Source organism: Phaseolus vulgaris, chromosome 5 (assembly GCF_000499845.2).
Source record: "Phaseolus vulgaris cultivar G19833 chromosome 5, P. vulgaris v2.0, whole genome shotgun sequence".
Lineage (NCBI taxonomy): Eukaryota > Viridiplantae > Streptophyta > Magnoliopsida > Fabales > Fabaceae > Phaseolus > Phaseolus vulgaris.
The window spans coordinates 35,585,628-35,599,260 of NC_023755.2; the positions used below are offsets into that span (position 1 = coordinate 35,585,628).

The 13,633-nt window shown below is 30.6% G+C and overlaps 1 protein-coding gene across 1 annotated transcript; it reads left to right on the forward strand.

The window, feature by feature from the left end:
- The first annotated feature begins 3,991 nt into the window (after positions 1 to 3,991).
- On the forward strand, positions 3,992 to 4,615 carry LOC137834390 (uncharacterized). Its single transcript, XM_068642447.1, has one exon. The coding sequence runs from the start codon at positions 3,992 to 3,994 to the stop codon at positions 4,613 to 4,615; it is 624 nt and encodes a 207-aa protein (XP_068498548.1).
- The last annotated feature ends 9,018 nt before the right edge of the window (positions 4,616 to 13,633 follow it).

Below are 13,633 nucleotides of genomic sequence, written 5' to 3' on the forward strand. Positions count from 1 at the left end.
GTTAGTTTGTTGATACTTAAACAATTTATTTATTTATTTATGTCTATGGTTTATCTTTATGCATTATTTAGATTAATTTTAATATGTTTAGTTTTTTATTTATTCATATTTGCTGGTTTTTATTTCTTATACATTAATAGTTGATTTGTAATTTATTTATTTATTATTTACATTTATATATAAATATATATTTAATTATATAAATTATATTTTTATACAAAATAGTGTAAGAAAATGCGTCAAATAAATCAACAAAACTTAGACCGAGAATAGAATAATATATGTATGTTAAATGGCTTCAAAGAATACGATAAGATAGTTTTTGAACCAGAGGTCAACATACCAAATAATGTTTTTACATAATTATTTATTGTTACTTACTTTTCTTAAAAAAAAATTGTGAGTTTGTTGATACTTGAAATTATTTACATGTATTATTTATATTTATACATTTTTTATATTAATTTTATTATGTTTTGTTCTTTATTTATTCCTATCTGCTCATGTTTATTTCTTATATATTAATATTAGCTTTGTAATTTTATTTATTTTCTTATTTATATTTACATTTTTATATAATTATATAAATTATATTTTTATACAGAAAAGTGAAAGAAAACACACAACATTACTCCAAAAACTTGGAGCAAAGGTTAACATACCAAATAATTTTGACTTCCAAAAAAATTAAAAAAAAAATAATGACATTCGAGTTATTCGACTTTAAGGGTGAGTTCTTTTTTACATAATTGTTTATTGTTACTTACTTTCTTCAAAATTTCTTTCAATTTATTGTTACTTGAACAATTTATTTATGTGTATTATTTATGTTCATGCATTGTTTATATTATTTTTTGTATGTTTAGTTTTTTTATTTATTCGCATATGCTAATGTTTATTTCTTATATATTAATATTTGATTTGTAATTTTTTAATTTATTTTTTCATTTACATTTACATTTATAAATCTATAGATTTAATTATATAAATTATATTTTTATATGTAATAGTAAAGGAAAACGTGACAATTTAATCAACAAAACTTGAGGCGGGATGAACTTTTTTTTTGTATGTTAAATGAATTCAAAGAAGACCATACGATTGTTTTTAAAGTGGATGCTAACATACCAAATAATGAAATTTAAGTAATTCGACTTTTAAGATAAATCTTTTTATATATAAATGTTTATTTTTACTTACTTTCCTCAATATTTGTGTCAGTTTGTTAATACTTGAACTATTTATTTTTGTATGTGTATTATTTATCTTTATGCATTATTTATATTCATTTTAGTATGTTTAGTTTTTTATTTATTCGTATTTGCTAATGTTTATTTTGTTATATATTAATATTTCATTTGTAATTTTTTTATTTAATTTCTTATTTACATTTTCATTTTCATTTATATATATATATATATATTATATAAATTTATAAATTATATTTTTATACAAAATAGGAAAAAAAAAGTATCAAATAAATCAACAAAACTTCATGCAGAATGGAAGAGTTTCTATAAATTAAATGACTTCAAAGAAGACGATAAGATTTTTTTGAAACAGAGGTTAACCTACCAAATAATGAAATTCGAGTTATTAACCTTTTAGGATGAATCATTTTTTTTTTACATAACTATTTATTGTTATTAATTTTATTCAAAATTTGTGTCAATTTGTTGGTACTTGAACAATTTATTTATTTACGTGTATTATTTAAGTTTATACATTGTTTATATTACTTTTATTATGTTTAGTTGTTTATTTATTCGAATATGCTCATGCTTATTTTTATATATTAATATTAACTTTTTAATTTTATTTATTTATTTTCGTATTTACATTTATATATATAATTATATAAATTATTTTTTTATACAGAAAAGTGAAAAAAAAACGTGTCAATTAATCAACAAAACTTGGATTGGGATTGAAAAAAAATTGTATGTTAAATGACTTCAAAGTAAGAATGTTTTTATGCAGAGGTTAACATAGCAAATAATGAAATTCGAGTTATTCGGGTTTTAGAATGACTCTTTTTTTTACATAACTGTTTATTGCTACTTACTTTTTTCAAAATTTGTTTCAGTTTGTTGATACTTGAACAATTTATTTATTTATGTGTATTACTTATGTTTATGCATTGTTTATATTAATTTTAGTATGTTTAGTTTTTTATTTATTCGCATTTGTTGATGTTTATTTCTTATATATTAGTATTGTTGTGTAATTTTTTATTTATTTTCTCATTTACACACACACACACATATATATATATATAATTATATAAAGTATATTTTTATACAAAATAGTGAAAAAAAAACGTGTCAAATAAATCAACAAAACTTAGAGAGGGATGAAATTATTTTTGTAGGTTAAATAACTTCAAAGAAGACAATAAAATTGTTTTGAAGTAAAAATAAACATACTAAACAATGAAATTTGAGTTATTCGACTTTTAGGATGAGTTCTTTTTTACATAACTGTTTATGGTTACTTACATCCCTCAAAATTTGTTTCAGTTTGTTGACACCTGACTAATTTATTTATTTATGTGTATATTTATGTTCCGGCATTGTTTATGTTAATTTTAGTGTGTTTAGTTTTTTTATTTATTCGCATAGGTTAATGCTTATTTCTTATATATTAATATTTGTTTTGTAATTTTTTTTTATTTTTGTTTTATCATTTACATGTACATTTATGCATATATATATATATATATTTAATTATATTAAATATATTTTTATATATAATAGTAAAGGAAAACGTGCCAATTAAATCAACAAAACTTGAAATGGAATGGAAGAATTTTTGTAGGTTAAATGACTTAAAAAAAAAAAGACGATAAGATTGTTTTTGAAGCATATGTTAACATACCAAATAATGAAATTCAAGTTATTCGTCATTTAGGATGAATCCTTTATTTACATAATTGTTTATTGTTACTTTGCTCAAAAGTTGTGTCAGTTTGTTACTACTTGAACTATTTATTTTTTACATGTATTATTTATTTTTATGCATTGTTTATATTAATTTTAGTATGTTTACTTTTTTTATTTATGCTAATGTTTATTTCTTATATATTAATATTTGATTTGTAATTTTTATTATTTATTTACTTATTTACATTTATATATATATATAATTATATAAATTATACTTTCATACAAAAGAGTGAAGAAAACACACTAAATAAATCAACAAAACTTGGAGCGGGATACAAGAATTTAAGTATGTGAAATTATTTCAAAGAAAACGATAAAATTATTTTTGAAGTATAGGTTAACATACCAGATAATAGAATTCCATGTATTCACCTTTTAAAATGAATATTTTTTTTACATAACTATTCATTGTTACTTATTTTCCTCAAACTTTGTGTCATTTTGTTGATACTTGAATCATTTATTTATTTATGTGTGTTTTTTATGTTTATGCATTATTTATATTAATTTTAGTATGTTTAGTTGTTTTATTTATTCAGGTATGCTGATGTTTATTTTTTTTTCGTTTTGGGATTGAATTTCTCAAGTATACCGTGAAGGAGTTATCACCGATTCGCGTTGCAGCATCGCTCTCCACCGTCGTGCTCTGGCCACATCAAACGACGTTGCCACACTGCAGAGCGAGCCGCACCACTGTCAAACGAGCGCCGCCACATAGACCCAACAGCAAGAGTACCTCCAGAAGCCCGTACGCCACCACCAGCGTCGTCGCACAACTGAGGGCCACCTACAGACCACCCACCGTGAAACCAGTGGTCGCTGTCCAGCTGCGAGAAAGACGGCGACGAACCCTAATAGCAGCAGGTCCAGGTTACGTAAATTAACGAAATTGAAACCCTAAATTGAAGATTTGGGGGTTTTAGGGTTTCCTACTATAGGTTTGGACTTGTTAGCCTTTTAACATGGCGGAGGGCTATGCGGGTTTCCTCATTCCATGGACTTGTTTGATCGATCGAAAAGTCTGTCCTGATAATAAAGTATATTCCATGTCCGGTCAAAGGAAGACTTTTGCTCAGGCTTTGGGAAATACATGTGATATTCCTTTGTCCCAACTACCTACCCCTTGTATTAAGGGTGACATGATTGCTGTCCAGATTGATGAGGCAGATTACTTGGCTGGTCTTGAGGATTGTAAAACCCATTTCCATGGTCGGGTTATTCTATCTAAGGGGGATAAACCTCTCACACACCTGGATTTAACCAAAAAGTTGCAGCCAGTGTGGAAAGCTCTTGGACCATGGAAAGCAATTCCTCTTGGAAAGGGTTTCTATGAGTTTGAGTTCGCTTCTATAGAAGACATGAGATGGGCCCTCGGAATGGGTTCCCTCAAGTTATCTCCTGGTTTATTGAGATTGTTTGCCTGGACAAAAGACTTTGTGCCAGCTACCATGAAGAATACCAAAACTCAGACATGGGTTAGAATCTACCATTTGCCTTTGGAGTATTGGAAACCAAATACAATATATTTCATTGTTAGAGGCCTTGGTACTCCTTTGTCTTTGGATGAGCATACTATGAGAAAGAATAGGGGTATGTTTGCTAGAGTGTTGGTGGATATTGATCTTCTGTCCCCTCTCTCCGATCAACTTTTGGTTGAACGTCCATGTTGAAGCTGGAGGAAGCTTCTTCCCTACCAAGGCTTGATGTGTGTTTGATGAAGAAAATGGCTTGGGTGCTTTGAAGATTGTAATAGGTTTTTAGATTCATATGTAATTAGGCTTGTAAGTGTGTATGATTGCCTTTTGTTGTGTAACCTATCCTAGATGCCTAACCAAGTCTAGATCAAGCACATGATGTGGTTAAATGGTTTTTGAAAAGCCTTTTGAAATGTTTTTAACAGTTTTAAAACAGTACACAAATAAATCTGTTTTATAGAGAAAGAATCTGTTTATTTCTTCTCTGTTAAAAAGGCTTTCGTTAAATAGTTTTTGAAAAGCTTTTTAAAATGGTTTTAACAGTTTTAAAACAGTACACAAATAAATCTGTTTTATGGAGAAAGAATCTGTTTATTTCTTCTCTGTTAAAAGGCTTTTCTAAATTTCTGTTAAGGCACCAAGGGAAAGCTTAGTTCGTTATTTCAGTTAAGCTGAGCTGGCTTGTGTGTGATACTTTAATCTGTTTTACTGTGAAAGAACAGGTTTATTCTTTGGTGTGCTGAAAGGTTTTTCACAAGTTAGTTAGGGCTCCAAAGGTACCACTCAGACAGTTATTTCTGTTAAGCTGAGTTGGCAGTTTTCACAAAATAAATCTGTTATGTTCAAAACTGAATCTGTTGTTTTCTTAACTGCTTTTCAACTGTTTTTTGAAAAGAAGTTAGAAACTGTTTTCTATATAAAGAAAAGTCTCTCTCACATGAAAAGGTGCTGAGGAATTACGCTTTTGACAGAGATCAAACAATTTCCATGTGAGGAGAAGGATTGAAAGAGTTTTTGAAAGGTTTTCCAAAGAGATTTTCAAGTGTGCTTGTTCTAGGAAACCTTGAATCTTGGTGAAGGTGCTGGTGCGGTTTCTGCAGCAAATTGAACTACTGGTTTTGAGTTCTTGCATCTTCTTTTCAGGTGTAATCTTTCCTTTATTCTGTTTTGTAAAGGTGTAAGTGTTAGTCACTCCTTGATAGGGTTTCTTGGAGTGCAAGGTGTGCTAAAATAGGGTTTTTCAGCATTGTGTGTGTTGTTCTTGTAGTGTTCAAGAACTGCTGGTTTTGTAAGTGATTGACACTGTTTTTTAGTGAATTCCACCTTGGGGTAAGGTGAGACTGGATGTAGCTCTGTATGAGTGAACCAGTATAAAAACGTGTGTATCTTGTATTCTCATCCCTGCACTCTTTTCTGTTTTTGCTTAATTCTGTCAAGAACTAAATCTGTTCTTTTTAAATTGAATCTGTTAATTCTGGGTTAAGTGAAAACTGTTCTTCCTGTCTTGTTAAAGTTTTCTGATCATAAAACAAGGTTGCTGCATATAATGGCTTAAGTGAATTGTGAACAAACTGACCATTCATTAAAACCTGTGAAAGGATCATTCTTCTTGAAATCTTGTGTTGTGTAATTTTGGTTGATCTCTAAGCATAGCTATATCCTTCATCCTCACAATATTAAGCTGATTTGGTTCTGTTCTGATTCTCTGTTGATCACAATTTTACAGTGAACAAAATTCAAATTGTGCCAATACTGCTCTGAAAAATCAATCTGTTTCATGTAAAAACAATCTGTTCTTTTTGCCTCTGGAATACTGAAAAATTGTGTGTTCTTGCGAAAATTTTATAAGCTCAATTCACCCCTCCCCTCTTGAACTTAGACACTAATAGACCCAACAGTCCAGACTTTGCTTTTGTAGCTGGTGTGGAATATGAATGGTTCCCTCCTTTTTGCTCTCATTGTAAGATGATTGGGCACAAGCTTGCTCAGTGTCGGGCGATCCATGACCAGGGTCGTGTTCTTGGGCCTCAACATAAACCTTCTCAGAAGGCATCTTCTGATGAACGGGACCAAGGGAGAACCGTGATTCATAAACAACGTAAAGAATATAGGAAAACTCATGGAAGGCCTCATTGATAAGTTGAAAGTTGATGAAACAGGTGGAAGGGAGGATGTTTTTGCAGATATGCCTCCTCTTGAGGATGCTTCAGATCATGATAGGTCCTCACCCAAGCAGGGGTTGTCCACTCCCACTTTGGACTCACTTGCTGTTATGCAAGCTAAGGACTCAGAGTCAAATTCAACAACTTTTATTGATGATCATCATGTGGAGGTATCTGTTCCTGTGATTGTACCATCTCCGTTGCGTACTACCTCTCCTCAGAGGGTTAAATCACATGCGGATACTAATGCTCCAGTTCCTAATGTGGAGGTCTCTGCTATTGTGACTGTACCATCTCAGTCGCCTCATCCCTCCCCTCGAAAGGCTAAATATCTTGGGGATGTTAAAGCAATATCGTTGGTCCTTCAAAATCACTTTTCTTCTCTTGATGGTTTGGAAACTACAGATGTGGGAGTTGATTCTCATATTGGAGCGTCAACTATTCCGCCTACCATTGTTGGAATTAATTCTGATCATATTGAAAATCAGGTTGTTTCAAAATTTTGGACTGACTCTAATGACATGGAGGAGGATGACAATGATAATGGAGAGGAAACAGTTCGCACTAAAAGAAAACCAGGGAGACCACCTAAGGGGACTGGTAAATCCAAGAAAACTGCTAAGGCAGTTCTCTCTACAACGTCGCAATGAAGGTCTCTTCATTTTTTTGGAATGTCAGAGGATTGGGGAACCACAAAACTGTGGAGATGTTGCTTAGTTTACTTAACCTACATAAACCTCTCCTGGTTTTTCTTGCTGAACCCATGATGTCGTACACTAATGCTTTCGACGTCCTTTTCAAATCTGTTAATATGCATTTGGTGGCTACGTCTCCTATTGTTAATAAAGTTGCTAAGTTTTGGTGTTTGTCGGTTCCTAATCTTGTCCAAAATTTCTTGGTTAATGATCAATTTATCTCTGTAACTTGTCGTCTGCAGGATAAGAGTTTTAGCTTTGCAGGTGTTTATGGTGCTAACACATACTTGTCTAGACGATTTTTATGGAGGGATCTTAGTTTCTTCACAGGGCCTTGGTGTATTTTGGGAGAATTTAATGATGTGCTCTCGGCGGATGACTGTAAAGGGGGGGGGGGTGGCTCCTAATCAGGTTTCTTGTAATGAATTCCTGGACTGGATTAATACTAATGATCTTTCTTGTATGCCTTTTACTGGATCTTGTTATACTTGGTGTAACGGAAGGAGAGGGTTGCATAGAATTCACAGAAGACTGGATAGGGCTTTATGTAATGGAGTGTGTCTGGATGAATGGGAATCTTGTTCTTATCAGGTTCTTGTTAAAAATTGTTCTGATCATTCCCCTATTCTTGCTAGTCTTGCTAGTAATTCTTTGCGGAAGGTTAGCAATTTTCATTTCTTTTCGATGTGGCTTCAGGACACTTCGTGTCTAAAGCTTATTCATGATTCTTGGACTAATCAGGTTGTTGGTTGTCCTATGTTTATCTTGCAACATAAGTTAAAAAGGTTGAAACTTGAGCTCCGAGACTGGAATAAAAATTCTTTTGGTAATGTTCATAATGGAGTTCTTCTTAAGCAGGACATCCTTCTTGGTATTCAAAAGAGCTTAGAGACTGCTAGTTTGTCTGATAGTGATGGACTTCTCTGTCAAGAAAAGATTGCTAAGGAGGAGCTTGATCATGCTCTTCACTGTCAATATTTGTTTTGGAAAGAAAGGGCTAGGATGTTATGGTTCAAGGATGGAGATCGAAATACTGCTTTTTTCCATGCGGTGGTCAAAAGGAGATATAATTCTAGTGGGATTCATCGTCTACGGATTGATAATGAGGTTACGGAGGATCCTAAAATCATTGAGGATCATATTTTGGACTTTTATAAAAATTTTTATGTTGAGTCTATTTCTAATGTTCTGGATACTGATAATATGGAAGATTTTATTGGTACTTATATTCCTGCGATGGTTTCCTCTGAGGAGAATATGATGTTGATTAAGTGTCCAGATTTCTCTGAAATTAAAAATGTTGTTTTTAACGGTAATAGTGCTCCTGGTCCTGATGGTTTTGGTGGTGTTTTCTATCATTCTTGCTGGGAAATTATTGGGACAGATGTTTGCAATGTTGTTCAACAGTTTTTTAAACAAAACTGGGTTCTCCCTGGGATGAATAGTAATGTGGTATCTCTTATTCCAAAGGTTCAGGGTGCTGATTCCATTAAAGATTACAGGCCAATTGCTGTTGCTAATTTCAAGTTTAAGATTATTTCCAAGATACTGGCGGATAGGCTTGCACTTGTGGCTGCTAGAATCATTTCTCCTAATCAATATGGATTTGTGCAGGGTAGACAGATTCAGGATTGCATTGGTATTGCTTCTGAAACTATTAACCTGCTTTCTAAAAAGGTTAGAGGAGGTAATGTGGCTTACAAAGTTGATATTCATAAAGTTTTTGACACTCTAAGTTGGAAGTTCTTATTATTAGTTTTAAAACGCTTTGGTTTTCACCCCTTATTTGTTGGTTGGATTAGTACAATTCTCCGTTCAGCTATGCTTTCTATAAGAATAAGTGGTAGTTTGGTGGGTTTTTTTCCTTGCAGTCGAGGGGTAAGACAAGGTGATCCATTGTCTCCTTTACTTTTCTGTCTTGCAGAGGAAGTTCTTAGTAGAGGTCTCTCTAAGCTTGTGAATGATAAGAAGATTTTAAATATGGCCAGTCCGCACGGTTATCTCACTCCCTCTCATATTTTGTATGCTGATGACATATTTATTTTTTGTAGGGGGATATTAAGTCTCTTAGAAATTTGAGTTCTTTTCTTAAAACATATGGTGATTTTTCTGGTCAATATATTAATAACTCTAAAAGTAGTTTCTTCACCATGGATAATTCTCCAAGATTTGTCACCAAAATTCAAAATATTCTTTCCTGTAGTCATGGTTGTTTGCCTTTCCATTATTTAGGAGTGCCTATCTTTGTTGGTGCTCCAAAGTGTCGGTTTCTTCAACCTTTGGCTGATAGAGTTAAATTGAAGCTAGCATCTTGGAAAGGTAAATCTCTTAGCATGATGGGTCGAATTCAGCTGGTCAATACAGTGATTACTAGATCTCTAGCTTATAGTTTTAATATGTATAAGTGGCCTGTTTCACTTATTAAGCAAGTTGAGCAGTGGTGTCGGAATTTTATTTGGACTGGTGATATTCTGAAAAAAGGTATTGCTACCGTTAATTGGGGGAAAATTTGTTCACCTCTTGAGGATGGAGGCTTGAATATCATTAATCTTCATCATGAAAATAATGCATATCTTCTTAAGCTTGCTTGGAACTTTGCTTATAGCGACAAACCTTGGTCTTTACTCTTGAAAGCCAGGGTTCTTAAATCAAAATATGAATTTCGAACGGTTTATAGATCTTCCTCTCTCTGGCCTAGAATTAAGCAATTTTATTCTACCATACTTGACTATACTTATTGGACTGTTGGTACAGGTTCTTTTATTAATTTCTGGAATGATAAATGGTGCTCTACTACTTCTTTAGCAAATATTGCAGGGTTATCTGATGGTGTTAGCATTCCGGATACAGTCTCTCAATTTTGGACAGGTTGTGATTGGAATATTCCCTTCTCTTTACAGCAGATGCCTCTTTTTTTTAATCACATCATGATTAGAGAGGAACAAGATATTCCTAATTGGATTCTAAATGAATCTGGTCGTTTCACTCTTAAATCGGCTAGGACTTTTTTCTTGGAACCAGGAGTTCCAGGTGGTTGGGGTAAATTCATTTGGTCTTCATCTATTCCGCCTTCCAAAACTCTAGTACTCTGAAAAAATTTTCATGGGCGACTTCCTACAGATCAACATATTCAGAATAAGGGTTTGCATATATGTTCTATGTGTTCGCTTTGTGAAAAGCAAGAGGAATCTATTCAACATCTATTTTTTGAATGTTCTAACGCATTGCATATTTGGAGTTGGGTACGACAAATTTTTCTTACTTCTCATTTCTCTAATAAGGATGATCTACTTTCTTTTATTAAGTGTGATGGTAGTCCTTTGGTTAAATTGATTAAGCTTGCGGTGATAACCTTTTCTATATGGATGATATGGCGTATGAGGAATTATGCTAGATTTCAGGATAAGATTGGGGTTTCTAAGGCAATTTCGATAATTAAAGATTTAACTTGTCTAGTGGGAAATTCGTCTAAAGCTTCAATGAAGAATGATATGTTGGACTTCAACATGATTAAGTTTTTCGGTATTAAGACTCTTAGTGGTAAAGTTTTTCGTCCTCTTCCTATTAGATGGGAATTTCCTTCACCAGGCTGGGTCAAAATTAATACTGATGGGGCTGCTAGGGGGTATCCTGGTCTTGCTACTTGTGGAGGTATTTTTCGTGGGAGTATGGGAGAATTTATTGGTGCTTTTTCAGCGTCTCTTGAAGTTCAAACTGCTTTGGTTGCTGAGTTTTATGGAGTTATACATGCTATGGAGGAAGCTCAAAAAATGGGACTTACTAATGTCTGGCTTAAATGTGATTCTGCCTTGGTTTGTGCTGCGTTTACTGCTAGGACTAATGTTCTGTTTACTGCTACGTTTACTGTTAGGGTAACTCATATTTTTCGTGAAGGGAATGCGTGTGCTGATAAGTTGGCTAATTTAGGATTTATTCATAGAGAATCTTTTCATTGGTATAATAGACTCCCATCTAGTCTGTTCTTAGAATTCTTTATGAATAGGTATAATCTACCTATGTATCGTTTGTGTTAACATATGGGTTTTGGTCTAGTCCCCCCATATTTTTGTATTTTCTTTCTTTTTTTCTTTTTTTAATTATATTTTTTTTTTCATGTGATGGCAGATGATTGTTGTTACTTGAGGTGTCAGCTTAGCTGAGATGTCAAGTTGCATAGTGATGCCTAACACGAAAACTTTATAAAAAAAAATGTTTATTTTTTTATATTAATATTTGCTTAGTATTTTTTTATTTAATTTACTATTTACATTTACATTTATATATATATATGTATATTTAATTATGTAAATTATATTTTTATACAAAATATTGAAAGAAAACGTGTCAAATAAATCAACAAAACTTAAAACGGGATGAAAGTTTTTTTTGTATATTAAAAGATTTTAAAGAAGACGACAAAATTGTTTTTGAAATAGAGATTAACATAAAAATAATGAAATTCAAACTATTGACTTTTTATGATGAATATTTTTTACATAATTGTTTATTGTTAGTTATTTACTTGAACAATGTATTTATTTACAATGTATTATTTATGTTTATGCATTGTTTATATTAATTTTAATATGTTTAATTTTTTATTTATTTGTATATACTGAGTTTTAGTTCTTACATATTAATACTAAATTTGTAGTTTTATTTCTTATATATTAATAATTATTTTGTAATTTATTTATTTATTAATATATTAATAATACATATTTCTCGTGCAATGTACAGGTTAAAAACTATACCACAAATGAATAATAAGGTTTTAGATGTTAAAGTTGATAGCTAAACATTGATAATTAATTAAATATTAATTTAAAAATGATTTATTAATAATATAAATTATTTTAAATATTAATAATTTTTTAGTATTTAAAATAGTATCTAATTTGATTAAGATAGTAATTAATTTTTTTTTAACGAACACCAACAAATTTATATTTTTACATTTTTTTTATTTTTAATTGTGTTAATAAATAAATTTTACCTGAAAATTTGTTTAAGGTGATTCATGTTCTTACTTTGAAGGAAACGCTTCTTATACAATTTTTTTTTTAAGTTAAAGAAATTGAATGTGTAATGTAGAATCTTTCCAATGGTATGTTTCTTTAACATACATTTGGTTTCTTTAAAAAACTGTCAGCGTGGATGTTCTTGTTTCCAACATACCAAAAGGGGTTGACCAAAAATCCATTAAATCCAAATTTGCTCAACTATTGGATTGTTGTAATCCAATATAGATTTAAATAATTGCATTAAAGTTAAATCTAAGTTTATATTTTCTAAAAAAAGGTTAATTTTTTTTATAAATCTAAAGCCAAAATTGGCTGGGAATCCAAATCTATATTTTTTAAGAAAATAATTTTGATGTTCAAAAATCAGATTTTAAAATTAACATTTTAAAAAGTTAACAAACCGATCTATAAACACACGAATTATTTTCTTTTAGAAAACAAGAATTTAAATTTAAAATTAAAATTAATTTATTTAAATATAAAAATTCAAACTGAACTTTTAAAAAGTATAGGTTTGAACTTAATTTAAATATAATTATTTAAACTTAAATTAAATTAAATTAATGTAATTATGCAAATTTACATTTTATTTAAATTGGATCTTTCCATATCTGCCCCTGCATCAAAACAATGAAAAACTTCATCCATATATTCTTAATTTCCATCTAATTTTTATAAGTAATTCCCATCGAAAATCTTCCAATGGTTTCGTCTATATCACTACAAGAAAATCATAAAATAATAACTAATTTTAGAAAAAAATAATAATTAGTTGTTATATGATTAAATTAAAAATTATTTTAAAAATTAAAAAAATTGTTTTCTAAATTGATATCTTAATTAGCAGCTATCAATTTTGAGAGATATTCACAGTATGTTCACCTTAATATTCCCCTACATCTACACCTTATTCTAATTAAAAAAACGTGACTAGTAAAAAAAAAACAGTTTTAATATTTAAAAAAATGAGTTTTTCGATTTAAAAATAGGCACGATTTAATTATCGAATAAAAAAATCGTAACCTTTTCTAAAATTTAACGTTATTATCTGTCTCTTAACTCTTTCACCCTCTTTCCCTTTGAATTAAAACAATAATAATGACAGATAATATAGTAAATTTTCATATCAATGACATGCATCAATTGATTCATACGCGTATCACGTGTATGTTTCTCTTTCACAGTTCAACTATACAACTACGCTATCTTTATGAAACACGACTGTCTTGTTTCCACATACTTTTCCAGAAAATAAAACCTGTCTGTTCACACTCATACACACACATATATATACACACCAAGCGTGCGTAGCTCATTAAGAGAACAAGAAAA